This window comes from Kogia breviceps, chromosome 5 (genome assembly GCF_026419965.1).
Source record: "Kogia breviceps isolate mKogBre1 chromosome 5, mKogBre1 haplotype 1, whole genome shotgun sequence".
Taxonomy (NCBI): Eukaryota; Metazoa; Chordata; class Mammalia; order Artiodactyla; family Physeteridae; genus Kogia; species Kogia breviceps.
In genome coordinates, this window is record NC_081314.1 from 11811899 (window position 1) to 11825799 (window position 13901).

At 43.5% G+C, this 13901-nt stretch overlaps 1 protein-coding gene across 1 annotated transcript in view; it reads left to right on the forward strand.

The window, feature by feature from the left end:
- The first annotated feature begins 255 nt into the window (after positions 1 to 255).
- The window catches only part of PCOLCE2 (procollagen C-endopeptidase enhancer 2), a 75955-nt gene continuing 62309 nt past the window's right edge, over positions 256 to 13901 (forward strand). Inside the window, exons 1-2 of the mRNA XM_059063807.2 lie at positions 256 to 639; positions 1599 to 1707. Of these exons, the coding sequence (XP_058919790.1) occupies positions 557 to 639; positions 1599 to 1707 (192 nt within the window). The 5' untranslated portion in view covers positions 256 to 556. The remainder of the gene's footprint in view (positions 640 to 1598; positions 1708 to 13901) is intronic.

A 13901-nucleotide genomic window follows, 5' to 3' on the forward strand; every position in this document is an offset into this window, starting at 1 on the left:
GAGAAAAACACTCCCCAAAGCAAACCAAACCAAGGCTACCCCCCGCCAACCCCCTCCCACCCCATCATCTGTGGATCAAGGCGCCAGGTCCCATTTGGGTACCACGTGGCAGGGGATTCCCTTTCATCCTTCCCTCCACAGACCCTGCCCGAGGGATGTGAGCGGGGTGCGGGTCCCGGGGTGCCAGCGAGGAGCCGCCCCCGCGCCCGCCCTCCAGCGCCCCCGCCCCGAGAGAGGAGGCGGCTCCGGCCTGGGAGCCGCCCCCTCTCGCCGCGGGAGAACAAACGGGATATTCAGCAGTGGCCTGTGGCTGCCAGAGCAACTCCTCAGGGGAAATTAAGCGGCGAGGCCGACTGCGCCGTAATCGCCTCTAGCAAAGCGCCCCGGCCCCGCCTGCCGCGCACGCCAGGCTACCTGGGCTGCCCCGCGGCGGCGCGTGTGCGAGAGAGCGTGAGAGGAGAGGGCGCGCGGGGGCGGGAGTGCGGGCCGGTGCGGAGCGCGCGGTGCTCCGGAGTGCGCGCCGGGGTGGGGCGAGCCCCGAGCGTCTCCACCGGCCATGAGGGGCGCGGGCGCCTGGGCCCCGCTCTGCCTGCTGCTAGCCGCCGCCGCCCAGCCCTCGCGGCCGCAGCCCCCGGAGAGGTAACGCGACCCCCGCTCGCGCTCCCTCCCTTCCTCCCTCTCTTTCCCTGGCCCACGGCTTGGCTTTACCCACTCCGCCTCGGGGCGCCGGGGGACCCACGCGCCACCAGGACCCCGGATGGCGCCCGTCCTCGGGGCTCCTTCCGGCGCCCCCCAGCTCCGCCCGCCCCACGGCCCCGCAGCTGGCCGGCCACCACCTCTCCTCTCCCCGAAGGTTCAGGAGGGCGCTGGGAAGCACCGGGACCCAAATGTGTGGACTTTGCTTTACTCCTGTTTTCTTCCCCGGAGAGGCTTTGCCCAGAGACAGAAGCCTAGGGAAAAACGCGAGTTGCCCGGCGTCCGGGGAGCGGCTCTTGGCAAGTTTAACTCTTCAACCTCTGAGCTGCCAGATGGCTCCAGGACCTGGGCCGGGAGACCCTCCCTATGGCCAGCTTTGCTATCTCCTTTTCAATGGGAGGCTCTGCCAATGGCCAAAGATTTTCAAACAAAGAGAGAATTAGGCATCTCTCCAAATCCAGGAAATTAAAACTTTTTCATATTAACCAAATACTTGTCTAGCTTTAAAACCATGCACTTCACGGAGCCTAGCTCTCTCTCTCTCTCTCTCTCTCTCTCTCTCTCTCTCTCTCTCTCTCTCTCTCACTCCCCACAGTTAAATTTTCCATTTGCCATTTTCCTGTAAGATCTTACCACTTACGTGCAGGACTTCATTGCATATGGATGGATGGATGGATAGATTGATCTTGTTATTATGGTGGAGACAGATGGCAGCTGGACTGAATGTTTTAGCAGGATAGAATTTATTCTAAGAGCTAACAAGTATTTCAAATCCCGTATATGATGCAGGTGGTTAATTGTCAGTATTCACTTTATCCATATTAATAGGCTGCATCTTTCTGAAATTGACATTAAATTGTTGGACAGTGTTTCAAATTTCTTTTCCTCTTTTATTTTCCCAGACCTGTTTTCACATGTGGTGGCATTCTTACTGGAGAATCTGGCTTTATTGGCAGCGAAGGTTTTCCTGGAGTGTACCCTCCAAATAGCAAATGTACCTGGAAAATCACAGTAAGCATTTTTTAAAAGGGTATTCTCCAGAAGTGAATATTGGAAACAGTGGAAGAGCTGCTGCTTTTTTCCTCTGCTGTCAGAATTTGGGTTGGGGGCAAATGTCTGTAATAGTGAAATGTTGGATTTATCTCTACTATTTGGGAGATTTTTTAATAGAACTAGTGGTGCCCTGCATTAACAGTTAGAAAGGGCTCGAGGTAATGCTTGGAGGGATAAATTCTTAAAACAGATGTGTGTCTGAAAGCCCAGTCTGACTCAGCTGAGTCTCATGGATTCAAAATTAAGGCTATCTTCAGGCCCATCATAAAGACTTCTAGAAGCTATTTGTTGCCTGTGCCTTTCATAAATGTCTCCCAGTGGCGGATAGAAGATCAAAGGTAGTACTCACCTCTGACTACTTTATAACCATTAGAGGGGAAAAAAGGGGGAAAGAAAAAGAAAAAAACAATCCCACTTCATGTCTCTGACTTAAAACCACCACTAAAGGCAATCTAAGAATAGAGAATAACAATAACTTAGGGGAGAAAATGCCTAAATATCAAACAAAAACTAACAAAATTCCCGGGTTGGTTAGTAATGGCATAGATTATGCTGAGTCAAGATAAGAAATCAGATTTAGAGACGGCCAGCCTTAAAAAAATAAGTCCGGATTTAGTCAGCTAGAGTGAGTCACCTTTCCAAGTGAGCATAGTAGCGACCATTATCTTCTTCATTTTTTTCAATTATGGGAAGTTGTTTGGTAAATTGAACACATTAGTGCACTGAAAGCTTCATTCAGACAGATTGTACCACCCATGAACTAATGATTTTTAAAAGTAGGTACCTCTTATTGAGCACTTACTGGGTGCCAGGCACTGTGCCAAGTAGGTAACAAGCATAATCTCACTGAATCTTTGAAATCACTGTGAGGAAGTGTTATTATCCCCATTTTATAGATGAGGAAGCTGAGGTCTAGAGCAATGATATAAACTGACTTGATCAAGCATTGGGTAAGTCCAACTTTCTATGAAGTAAAGCCTATTTTGCAGTGAGGCCTTCCCGCCAAGAAGGTCATTTGACAAGCAGATATGAGGGGGGGGTCTCCTTCCTTAAATAAAAGTCAGCTCCTATATGCATTGATGCTCTCCTGTAAAATATCGGCTATCTAATGAATTGGTACAGATTTCATTATGTTATTGCAACACGTGGGGCCAGCAGAGGATGGTCATGAAAAATAGCTCTGCAATATCGACATTAGCATAAATGTGAAATAAGGCTCCGAAACAAACATGTAACTTGGTTTTTATGTTATAGTTGTGTTTCAGTTATGATTAAATGGCTGTACGTTAAAAATGACCCAAGGATATTAGTGACTGAGAGGCACCATGTGCCTAGCAAGCAGACTCCATGGTTAGCCCAGTGTTTTGGGTCTTCGGGGCATTTGTTAGTGTTGGAGGTGGGGAAGGGTGTCCCGTGAAAGTTGTCCTTGGTAAAGGAGGGGGTGTGCCCTCGCAGAGGCCTGACTACCTTATTTTTATATGTGGGAAAGAGGAAGTATAATGGATGCTCCTTATGGATACAAGGTAAAGGTGAGGCATGCTGGCTCTCATTCCATCACTCATAAGCCATGTGTTGGATTATCTTTAAGCCTCAGGACTGTTGTGAAGATAACATGAGACGGTATGTATAAAGCTCTTTGGCTGAGTGTCTGCAATATAAGAAGTGTTCACTAAACGTGAGCTACCACCGTTACCGTTGTTGCTAGTATTGACTCATCGTTTCTTCTGACTGGTAGGCAATATGGCAGATCACTTGGCTAAGCTGGGCTTGGCATCAGCTTTAAAGCAGCTCAGACTTTGATGGAACAATAGACTTTGTTATGTGTATCTAGGAAGCACTTATTTCTGTGCTTGGGTTCTCCTGTAATCTTACTGGAGAGATTCCGTGTGCGTTAGGACTAGGTTGGCTCCTAGTAACAGAGATCCAAAGTAACAATCGCTCAACCAGAAGCTTGGTTCTCTCCCATGTAAAGGAATCTGGAGGTAGGCAATCCAAGATTGGTGTGGCAGCCTCAAATCATTAGGCACTCAGTATCCACTTAGATGTGTGCTCAAGTTCCAGCCATCAGGTTCATGGTTTAGCCAACAAAAAGGAAGAGAGGAAGGGCACAGGTCCTCCCTTTAAGGACATTGTGCAGAATTAGCTGCACCTTGCTGTTTACATTGCACTGGCTAGTTATTAGCTACATGGCCACTTCTAGCTGCAGGGAAGCCCTGAAATGAAGTCTTCATGGTCAGGGGTCCATGTGCTCCGCTAAAATTCAAGAGTCTTCTTTTGAATAAAAGTCTTCTATCAACTGTGGAAAGAAGGGAAAACAAGCAAACAACAAGCAGTCTCTGTGACATATTTCTTTGTGGTTTGCCCAGGCTTCCTGAACTAATGCCCAAAAGTTGAGTAGCAAATGCCAGCCTTTTTTGAAAAATATATATTTTTAGAAAGCATAGGTAATGCACAAGAAAGGACAGCACAATTTGCTTTTCTAGTGAAAAGCTTTATAGTTTTCACTCTTAGCTTTTTGATTCCGTTTCAAGGGCCTTCCTCTTTTATGTTTGCGTATGAGTAGCAACAAGAACTTCCAGAGGAGCCCAGCACATTCTCCTGGTTATAATTACAGCCTCAACAGAATGTTCCCAGAGGCCTTGGATGCTCTCAAGATCTCAGTTTCAAAATATCTTCATTTCTTTGTATTTCACAAGGAAAAACACTGAATCTTTGGGAAAAGTATTCCCAGTTCTTCTTCATGGTCCTCTGGTATGTCAGAGGAGAAGAAGGGAGCTCCCTAGCTTCTGTATATCCTTGGGTTGCCTGGGGCCGGGGATAGGTATGGAGATTAACAGCTGATGGTCATGAGGGATCTCAAAGGTGGAAATGACCTATGGTGCTGGTTGTACAAGTTGGTATCGTTACTAAAAATTATTTAATTGTGCCGTTAAAATGGGTGAGTTTTATAATATGTTAAATATACCTCAAGAAATATGTAGGAAAAAACCAACAAACATAACATAGTGGTGGGATAGAAGTAGCTATGGATGAGGTGGTTGGGAATGGCCACTCTGAGGAGGTAACATTTGAGCTGAGGCCTGAGTGATAAGGATCCAGCCATGTGAAAGTCTGGGGAAGAGCATTTCAGGCAGCGGCACTGGCAGGTGCAAAGGCCCTGAGGTACAGACAAGCTTGATTTGTCTGAAGAACAGCCAGGAGGTCACTGTGGCTGGAACAGAATGAGTAAAGGGGATGATGGGAGAAGTTTAAAAAAAGTGAGCAGGGCCCAGTAGGCCATGGTGAAGAGTTTGAATTTTATTTTGAGTAGGAAGCCACTGGAGACTCTTAAGCAAAGGAGTGAGATGTTCTGATTTTAAAAGCTCATTCTGGCTGCTGTGTGGAAGATGAATTGTAGGGCGTTAAGAGTGGAAACAGGGAGACCAATTAGGAAGCTGTGTGGTCTCCAGGAGAGAGAAGATGGTAGAATGGACAAGAGGGATAACCAAGGAGATGAAGAAATGTGGACTCTTCTACCCAAAGCAGTTGTCTTAGCCGTTCTGAATGCAGCTAGGGTGCAGTGGCACCAGGCTCTGGACCCTTGCTTGACATCTGCTCCAGACAGGGCTGTGCTCTGGTGTGGCCTCATCCAAGGCAGTCCATTAAAGGCTTTCTGGAAACCAGTGGATCCAGTCCGTTTTCCAGCTCCTGCAGTCAGTAAACCAAGAATAGAATTCCCACTGGCTATTCAACATCATGGAGACCCCTCAAGACGGAAGAGTCTCAGAGTAGCCCCCAAACTCAAGTTCCCGTGGCTAGTAAGGTCCTGCTTGTCACCACTCATCTGCTTCCCTGTCCATTCTTCCAGACTGGAGATGTGTCCCAGCAAGGTGGCTTTCACCACCAAATCCTCTTCATCAAACTCTATCTTATCAGTGGGGGTGTGGAGGTGGGAAAAGCCTAATGTTAACGTCTGTATACTTTGCGAAAGGTGAAGGCTTGTGGTCACAAGCAAACTTTCTAGCCATTTGTATTGGACTTTCTGAGATGGAAGTACAGCTTGCAGGATGGAAATTTAGATTTGCCCTTAAATGATAGGACTTTAAAATTTTCCTTGCTATTTCTTGGACAGCTGCACTGTCTAAATACACCATCAACATTGGCTATTTAAATTTAAACTAATTAAAATTAAGTTAAAAATTAAAAATCCAGTTCCTCAGTCGCCCTGGCCATATTTCAGACGCTCAATGGCCACATGTAGATGGCAGCCACCATACCGGACAGTATATAATATGAATATTTCCATCATCACAAAAAGTTCATTTGGACAGTGCTGTTCTGGAAAAATTTCGAGGTTAATTTTACTCATGTGAAGATATGCTGAGGACGCACGTGCTCCATGCTGCTTAGTTGCACTTCTGCTTTGCAAACGAGGAAGCTGACGCTTGTTCTGTGTAGTGCTGAAGCTGTGACTGGAACTCAAGCCTCTTGACTCAACTGTATCTTTCTGGCCACCAACTCTTGGTGACCTCAGCTAGTCTTAGGTTTTACTAATTAATTTTGCCGAGTGTGTTCTAAAAAAACGTATGGCTAGACTTCAAATCAGAGAATTTGAGGGTTAAGAAATTGTTAAATATTTTGTTACTGATGATGGAGTTGAGGGTCTCTTAGTTTCTCATAAGAGTTGAGGTTCAGGACTGTAACCTAAGGGGCATCTGCATAAAATACCAAGTCTGCATACATGGTGGGGTGGGGGTAGGACTTAAGCATGATTTGACAGCTAAGGGAAGTATAATTTTTGGAAAATGGTGGCTGTTCTTCTAAGCAGGCAGGACAACATGACCGGGTTGAGACGGAAGTCACCCAAAGTGATCGAAGGATGAGAGCTAGTAACTGCGCCTGTACCAAGCCCGCCAACAAGAAATGAAACTTCAAGTATTGACATACCACCATCTGGACCGCTCTTTCGCAGTGGTCCCCCTGCTGGGTACATGTGTCCAAAGGGGCAAGCCTGTGCAGGAGACAGTAAGAGACCTCTGAGATTCCCTAAACCAAGTCAGGGCGAGTGGACGCGTGTCAGAAAGAGCACGGCCCGTGGGGTGTGGCTCCCTGCTACACTGGCAAGGCACGTTTACCAAGAGCCCACCAAGCACGGCTGTAGGTGCTGGAGGCACACAGATGAATACCTGGGAGATGTGAGCATGGGAGACTGCCTGGGATGACACTTTCCCCAGGCTCTGGGTGGGAAGGGAAATAAAACCCCACCGGCACAAAGATCACCATTCTATTAACGGTTTCCTTATAAATTCATTGCAAACTTGGCAAGCCACCCAGTCCTTCGGTTCCTTGATCTTTTCATCGATAACTTGTTCATTTTATAATCCCAGTAGTATTAGAGATTCCTATTGATACTTTGACACAATTTAGAAAAAAAAAAAAAAAGGAAAGAGGCTTTAGTAGCGAAATAATACCTTGTGAAAGCAACTCTATTCAGAGTTTGACTTGGGCTGCATATGGTATGGCCAGCTAAGTGGAACCAGCTGAAACTTGGTTTATAGCAACTATGCAAATTAGAGGTAACTTGAAGCCTAGAACATTCTGGGAACTCTCCTCAAATAGGTATGTAGGAATTGTTTTTTAAATTGGTTCCCGAAGTTAAAACTAAGTATTGCGTCTGAATTGCTGTTGTTATCTAACAGAAACAGCAGTTGGTATGCAGATGTCAGTGAAAATGATTTTGTTCTTAGATTTAAAGGTGGGCTTAATTTACAAAACAGTTTTTAAAAATGAGAGTATTCATGTATGTGGTCCTATTGTTATAAAACATTATCGAAATTACAAGGTATTTGTTTATGATTTATATCTCTTTTTTTATTTCCAAAAAAAGTTTGAAGGTACTGAAATTAGAGAGCAGATTATTGAAGGTTTCAGTTATTATTTTGAGCAGAAATCTGGCTTTTGGGAAAAAACCAGCAAACATTTGAGCAGTTTAAAATTTGCAGGTTCCTTTAACTCTGAAGTAAATAATGTGGGGCCGATCAGAAAGTCACAGACTTATGCCAGAAATGGAAGGAGAATTATAGCAATGGATAGAGTCAGTCCTATTTAAACCGAAAGTATGTGGCAAATTTTTCCTTATTTAGCTAATTCATGCAGAGGAAAAAGGCATAAATTGTCATATGTAGAAGATCTTCAGATTCCCCAGGTAATACACGTACTGTCATTTTGATAACTACCTTTTTTTTTCTATGCAACTGGAATTAAATATACTGGTTATTATATAGGTCGCAGATCTAAAATAATAACATGGTTACTTCATCTGCATCCAATTCCGTGATGTCAGTGGATACATGTTAGTATGTCCATTTCACAAATGGCAAAAGTGAGATCTAAAGAACTTGTATCTTGCCTAATATCCCTGCAAATGGTTTGAAAAGACTAGCACATTCTCTGACTCAGTGACACAAATGCACTATTATGCACTTATTTAACAAATAAACGTTCGCTCAATGCTTATTGAGAATCCGCTCTGTACTGAGCAATGGGCTGGGCCCCAGGGGTAAAAAGTCAAGGCATAGTTTTTATGCTTACGGAGTTTATAATCTGGTAGGGAGTTGTTAGATAAGAAAATCAGTAGCAGTTATGTTGTGTAAATAATTATGCTACTCACTGTATGTAGTTTTAACTATTGATAATGTGGAATAAGGCTTATTAACATTTTAAAAATTATTGAAGTTCTTAGATTATTTAAATGAAAACAATTATTACCTCATGCAAAGAGTAAAAGATGTTATGACCCACTTTACATCTGTGCCTCTCTAACACTGGAGAAATTGTTATATGTCCTTTGACAGCACAGGGCTGTTTTACAACACATGCCTTGATATTTCCAAATACACCTAATAAACAACTGTGTAAAAGCATTCCTTACCATGGGGTGAGTTTGTTACTTATGTGTGTTAAAGTCATCATACTGAATCCATCCTCCAAAAGCCTGATTAAGTTTAAATGGCATTCACATTTACTTAAGAGAAAAGATCGATTGAAAATGTGATTGGGATTTATATCTTCCCACTAACCTTCATATGGCTTCATGAAAAGCAAGTCAGCAGTGGTGGGGCATGGAATTGCATGAAAATTGAAACATATAGTGATGTTCTATTCAGATTGGTGCTAGGTATATAATTTGAGAAAACAAATAGTGAATTGAGACAGGAACTCAACATTTAAGTTGCTTAATTATACCTAAGGGTATGGCAAGGGGTTCTAAAATTGCTGTAACAGTTATTTGCCTGGCATAACCACAGCAGGACAGATAGCGGAATGGAATTTTGGCCTTAAACACATATTTCCTGGCTTTAAAATACATGTAGGATTTAGATTTATATAGAGATTTAAATTCCAGTCAACTATGGGGTTTGTTTTAATGCACCTATACATTTGTTGGACTAGGCTTCGTTACTTCAGCTGCCCGAGTAGTAATTTAACCCAATGCTTGACTTAATATTATTCATATCTAATTCCTTAGCAAAGATGAGTGCAATTGACAGAGAATGTCTGCATACCCAAACTTGAGCACTGTATGAATGGGAAAAGAGCAGTATAGCTACATGTTGTCTGTTTTTTAGTTAGGAGAGAATAATTCAGAAACCTTGTGATTCTTATGACACTTAAACTGTCCCAGTTAGGTTTCAATTGATAAAATACTGGAAGCATTGAAACATTTTCCATGCTGCCTTCAGTCATTTTGAGAAGCAGGGGGGCACATAAACCCTAAATAAATAAGCAAGTAGGTGATGTTTTCCCACTGGGGCCTCAGCCCAATTTTTCTAAATTTGTTGAGTTTCCTGCTTGCTTTTAAGGGCTTCTGTCGCTTGTTTTGTTTTGTTTTTCTTTGCTGTCTCACATGAAAATCAAATACGTTTTTACTGATTGAAAACATGATGTTTTATTAATGTGCTTATTTGTACCGCTTGTATTTTTAGGGCTGGTCAAAGGCAGATGCCTTAGAAAGGGCTTAATGAGTAGAGAAGAAAATGCGAGACCATGAAAATGAAGTCCTCTTTGGGTATTTCTTCCTTCTGAAAGAGATTCTCTTTAATAATATATTAATGACAAAAAGTCATTTTTCCTGAAACATCACTATAGTAATAGAGCACAAAGATAACACATTTAAAACCCCTCTATTAAAGAGCTGTATAATGAGAAAGCATTTAACAGAGGTAAAACACCCAGAAATGGTCTTAAAGATTGTATTATTAAAAAGACTGATGGAATTAGTTTCACACTCCTATCCCAGAGTTCAATTTATGATATGAAATTATAGGCAAATTTGACTTGTTCCATAAATTTTCAGATTCCTTGCAATCTATCAGGTATTGACAGAAAAAAAAAAAAGAAAAAGAGAGTGGTTTCATTGCTTGGTTGCTCTATGCTGGAGACCAGAGAAGCATTTACAGGGCTCCTAATTCTAAGGCTTTCTCTCTCTCTCTCTTTTTTTTTTCACATTGTCCTGCTTTTAGAATTTGGACAGTGTTCCCGTGGATAGCTGCTGCACAGTCAAGTTTTATCTGCATGGATCATTATTCCTTGAACCTATGAAAAACGTAATCACTAAAACACCCCTGCACATTATAATTTAGCAGCTTTATTGACAGTGGCAATGGCGCTTTGGGGGTACTTTTGAATTTCTTACTCTAGGGACTTGGGAGAATAGAAGTGTTTTCTTCAGATATATTATTTGTTAGATCATAAGAGTCAAGGTGGCAAGTCTCTGTAAAACCAATATAAATATCTAAAAATAAATGGAACAACCACAGAGACGTGGGGAGTTGCAATTAAAGCTGCACAAGCCCTGCCACTAAATATCACCTCTCTTTCACCACCTCAGCCCCAAGACACTCCTGGACATGACATATAATAAAATAGTGTTTCCCAAAGTGCAGAGAGAGGGAGAGACCTTTTAGTCACAGATGGGCTGTTCTGTGGACCAAGCTGGTAAGGAGCACAGGGAAGCCAGTGGAGATCTGATTGCTGCTTACCGCTCCTAGAAGTGAATTGATAGTGTTACGGACTAGGGTTCTTGACCTTCCTTAATCGATAGAAATTGATAAGAGGCCAGACAAGAAATTCAGTCCGTGCTTTATCGGGGCCCCTGCTGCAGCAGGCGGGGAGCGAAAACAAGTAACAGGTTCCCTTGCTCATTTCTGGGGAAGGGCAGCGAGCTGGTTCCTTATATGGGGTGAGGGTGGGGGTGTGTCCAGGCGTGGGGCTGAAGGTGTGGCTTAGGTGGCTTGCCCACCCTTTTGGTGGAGTTGAGTGCAGGTGCCGTGCACATTACCCCTGTTTTTGCTCCAGGCTCTTCAGAAGTGGCAGTTGGGTTTTTGATCTCTTTGTATCTTGTTGTCCATAATTTGCCCCAGCTGCGCAAGCACACAGTTATTTTTAATCCCTTATAGTTTCTTTATATTTTGTTGCTTGAGGAGACATTTTTCCAGGTGCAAGCACTGCAGCAGAGGGTCCCCGGTCCCAGCCTGTCTCAGTAAGGGTCTGATAGAGGTCTGATATAGACTTTCTAAAAGCCCTGGGCTATGATTGACCTTCTGGGAAGAAATCATACTTCATTACAACTATTTTTAAAGTACCTTCCAGAGATCAGATGCTGGGTTGGTCAGGGAGACGGTAATGTTTGGAAAACCGTGTCCCAGAACAGGGCTTGGGGTGGCAAGGAGGCTTTCACTAGTCTGGGAGACGTCCCGGAAATGAATCACAGTACCACAGGGTAACAAGGTTCACGGTGGAGGGCTGTAAGTATGGCATCACTCAGTGACTAATAGAAAGGGCATTGGCGAGTCATACTGAAATATATTTCAGCTATTTACTAGGAATGTGATGCGGTTTCTAGAACTTTCCAAAGTTGGTTATCATGGCCAGACCTGCGTCGTAAAGGTAGCGTGAGGATTGAAGGAGGTGGTAGATGAGAGGCCCTTGGCACTGCGCTTGATGCAAGAAAATAGTCAATAAATGGTTGTTTTTTCAACCTCTCTTCCAGGACTGTAATAGGCCATAAAAGGGTGGTGTTTGTGTAGAACTTGTCTGCAAGCCACCGCATTTCAAGGTGGATGGTATCCCTTTGGGGCATGGCTAGCTCCAACGGGTATTGCAAGTACCCATTCCTACTCACTGTGTCCCTTCTTCACTTAATAGTCTTTCATAAGACTTTGTCCACAGAAGTGCTTCCAGACCTTCCCTGATTCTCCTCAAGCTAACCACCTCCCACCCAGCACCAACTGAGAATGCCCCTTAACTTTTAAAACTAGGGTGTTTAGAGGCAGAGAAAGGATTGTCAGTTAAGAATTGCAAATAATTTTCTGTCTTCAGAGATGGGGATTTTAATTTGCTTTTGGAGGCTCAAATCATCAGAATAGTCCCCACTAGTTATACAAATTAAGTAATGAATTTATTCATTTATTCCTAATAGAGATACCCCATGATATATTATTGATAGCTAAGAGTGCAGTGTCTGGAGCCAGACTGCCTGGGTTCAAATACCAGCTCTCCTATTATGGTGGTGAATCCCCAAAGATGACCCCCAAATAACCTCACCTCCTGGTATTCACGCCTTTTTCTAGTACCCCCAAACATTGAATCTTGGCTGGCCCTATGAAAAAATAGAATGAGACAGAAGTGATACTACATGACTTCTGGGGTTGGGGCATAAGAAATCTTAAAGCTTTTGCCTTAGTCTCTTAAAACATGTACTCTGGGGGAATCTAGCTGCCATAAAAGGAGTGCCATGCTAGGAGGAAGCCCAAGCTAGCCTTGTAGCGAGGCTTCATGGAGAGAGAGAGAAAGATGCTCAGACAGCCCCCAGCTGTTCCATTATTCCCAGCTGGGGTGCCAGACATATGAGTGAGAAAGTTATCTTGGAGGACCAGCCCCAGTTAAGCCTTCAGACAACTTAAGCCCTAGCTGAGAACTGATAGTAATTGCATGAGATAATTCAAGCAAGAATCACCCAGCTGAGACCAGTGAAGTCACAAAACCATAAGAAATAAGAGTACATTGTTGTTTTAAGCCACCAAATTTTGGGGTTGTTTGTTATGCAGCAGTAGATTACCAAATCAGTTACTTACTAGCTGTATGACCTTGACCCTGAGTTACATACTAGCTGTATGACCTTGAGATGAGTATCCTCATCTATAAAATATGGCTAATGAAACCATGCTTAGCACATGGTAAGTACTCGAAAAAAAAGTATTATTCATCCATGAAATATTTATTGAATGCTTAATATGTGTCAGGCCTTGTTTTATCTTCTGGAGATATAATAGTGAAGGCTCTTGTACTGATGGTGTTTACTCTCTAGGGGGGAAGAGAGACAATAAAATAGATCACAAATAGTAGGGTGGGAATAAGTACCATGAAGACAACAAAACAAGGTGATGTAATAGAGACTGAGGCTGACGATGTGACATTTGACCTGAAACCTGGATGATGCAAAGTATCTCCCCACTGATGGTTCCTGAAGAAGTTATGAGGTCATCATGGCTCTGAATGCAGATGACTAGGTATGTGGCATTAAGCAACTTCTGACGTTTCTTGTCCATTGTGAGTACAAAATGTCTTCTGGATGATTACGAGTGGAAAGGCCTTGCTCATGAATTAAGGTTAACTCCTGTGGAGAGGGTAGTGGATTTGGTTTGCTTCTTTGCTTCTTTATATTTGGTTTGTTTGGCTTTTACTTTTGAAAGGTGCTTTGGGATGTGGACAAGGGAGGAGCTGAAGGGTCAGTTTTTGTGCGTAATGTAGGTCCTGGGTCCCAGGTGACACGGAGTGATGCAGAGTTGGGAGGAAGGTGTTGTCCTCATCCTGGCTCACAAGTCTCTGCAACTTGGGAGGGTACAGAATCTTAGGAGCATCAGAAAATAACACCCTTGAAACAGATAGATGCTTCCTCTTCATCGGCCTGTTCAGGGGACTTGGTGGCACATCCATCACCAGGAACATTCTTTTTATCCATTCATCTGTGGATGGACACTTGGGTTATTTCCACCTTTTGGCAATTTTGAATAACGCTGCTGTGAACACTGGTGTTCAAGTGTCTGTTTGAGTCCCTGCTTTCAATCCCTTTGGGCATACACCTAGGAGTGGAATTGCTGGATCATGTGGTA